The sequence below is a fragment of the Nestor notabilis genome, unplaced genomic scaffold, assembly GCF_000696875.1.
Source record: "Nestor notabilis isolate BGI_N333 unplaced genomic scaffold, ASM69687v1 scaffold20553, whole genome shotgun sequence".
Classification (NCBI taxonomy): domain Eukaryota; kingdom Metazoa; phylum Chordata; class Aves; order Psittaciformes; family Psittacidae; genus Nestor; species Nestor notabilis.
Window position 1 is genome coordinate 855 of NW_009922756.1, and position 2060 is coordinate 2914.

The 2060-nt window shown below is 58.1% G+C and overlaps 1 protein-coding gene across 1 annotated transcript in view; it reads right to left on the reverse strand.

The window, feature by feature from the left end:
- Window positions 1-1587: 1587 nt before the first annotated feature.
- Window positions 1588-2060, reverse strand: part of ZC3HC1 (zinc finger, C3HC-type containing 1) — a gene marked incomplete at its 5' end in the record, with an annotated part of 9520 nt that continues 9047 nt past the window's right edge. Inside the window, one exon of the mRNA XM_010011795.1 lies at window positions 1588-1656. Coding sequence (XP_010010097.1) covers window positions 1588-1656 — 69 coding nt within the window. The remainder of the gene's footprint in view (window positions 1657-2060) is intronic.

Genomic DNA, 2060 nt, shown 5'->3' on the forward strand with positions numbered 1-2060 from the left:
GAAATTACAGGAAACCAGTGGAAAGGGGAGAGCCATGGGAAGCCAGAAGAGTTCTGGGGAGCTACAGGGACCCATAGCAAGCCCTGGGGAGCTAAAGGGAGTGGGGGGAAGCTGTGGGGGATGAGGAGAACCAGAGGAAACTATGGGGGACTTGTTTGGGACTGGGGCACCTGTGGGTCCAGGCAGCTGGGGAAGGAGCTCCTCCACACCCCATCCTCACCCCTCCAGGGCTGGGGGTACCAGGGTGGTTGTGGAGGGGGACATCCCCATCTCCATGCAGCTCCCAGCCCGGCATGGCCATGGGGTGAAGCAGCTCCTCATTAAGGTCACTCGATTAGCACCCTCTTAGGAAAGGAAGGGGATTTCACCCAAACTCAAGTCCTGCAGCACCCATCCAAGAAGCCAGCAGTTAAACGGTGTCTCCCACAGGAAAAGTCCCACAAGTTTTGGGGTTCAGGGAGAGCAGGGATCAGCCCTGGACAAGGAAGCCGCAACTTTCCTAGGCAGAGGGGGGCAGAAAACACCCCAAAAGGGATGAGTCAAGATGAGATGCAGAAGAAACCCCAAAGTTGGAGCAGGGGAAACTGAGGCAGGGGCAGCTCCTCCTCCCAAGGGTGGCTGTGGCAGACCTGGGGTGAGGAGGTCCAACCCTGCCGGGGTTCTCAGCTCCCCCCAGGCCCCTTCCCCAGCATCCTCAAGGATGGAGATGACGGATCAGGGTCTCCCTTCTTTCCCTTCCACAGAGACCATGTCCCTCCATAGCACCCAGCCTTGTGGCCCCAAGCCATGGGAAGCCCTAACCCAGCTCCTCCCAGGTTTTGGCTGCATCCCAGCCTCCCCAGCACTCCAGCCTGGGTGATTTACTATGAGGGTGCTGAGGTGCTGGCACAGGGTGCCCAGAGAAGCTGTGGCTGCCCCATCCCTGGCAGTGTTCAAGGCCAGGTTGGACACAGGGGCTTGGAGCAACCTACTCTAGTGGAAGGTGTCCCTGCCCAGGGCAGGGGTTGGAGCTGGAGAAGCTTTAAGGTCCCTTGAACCCAAACCAGTCTGAGACTCTATACATCAGGCAGGGGAGACAGCAAAAGGAGGAGTGGGAAAGAGGAAAATGAGGCAATTAAACAGTGATCCCACAAAGATGAGCATCCCGAGGGATACCGGAGCCATGTGCTAGGTCCAGAGCTCATCCCACCCCGGGAAGAAGCACTAAGAGAAGAATAAAGAAAAACCAAAAGTGAAATGTTTATTCCCACCTGGCATCACCTCCCTGCGCTGCTGGTGGCAGGTCACAGCTGGACAGGACCGTCACCCCCACGAGGCGACATCTCCTGGGGACCCCGCGTGCCCACGGCACATCCTGCCTCTGGCTGGGGCGATGGCAGCCCTGGGGCCAGGGCTCCAGCAGCAGTCTGTGAAGGCAGGAGGCTTCCAAGGGGCGAGGGGGCCCATGAGCTGCTGGGGTCTGCATCTGCTGTGGAGCCTCCTCAGCATCCCCCTCCCCAGGGCATGGAGCTGCCTTGGGAGCAGTTGAAGCAGGTCTCTGCTGCCCGCTGTGATGCTCCATGCCAGTTCCCAAAGGCAGAGGCCTGTTCAGGAGGAATTCATGCTCTCCCACTGCCGGAAAATGCGGAATACCTTGGAGGACTTCTCCGAGAGGCTCTGTGAGAGAGGGGAGCAAAGCGATAACCAGAGGTTAGGGCACCACAACAGGAGCTGCAACTGCCACTGACCTGTTTACAACCACATGAGGAGAAACTGCAGCAAACAGAACTCTGAAATGTCCTAATTGCTGCCAAGACATCAATTTGCTCCTCTTCTTCATTAGCCCTATTTATCACAACCAGAGGGGAGAAGAGCAAGGGGACTGCAAGCAAGAAGAGAGAACAAGTGTGATGGGGAAGGGCTGAGGGGGAGAAGAGAAGGCTCAGGGGGGACCTGATCGCTCTCTGCAACTGCCTGACAGGAGGATGGAGCCAGGAGGGGGCTGGTTTCTGCTCCCAAGGAACAAGGGATGGCACAAGAGGAACCGGCCTCAAGCTGCCCCAGGGCAGGTTTAGCTGGAG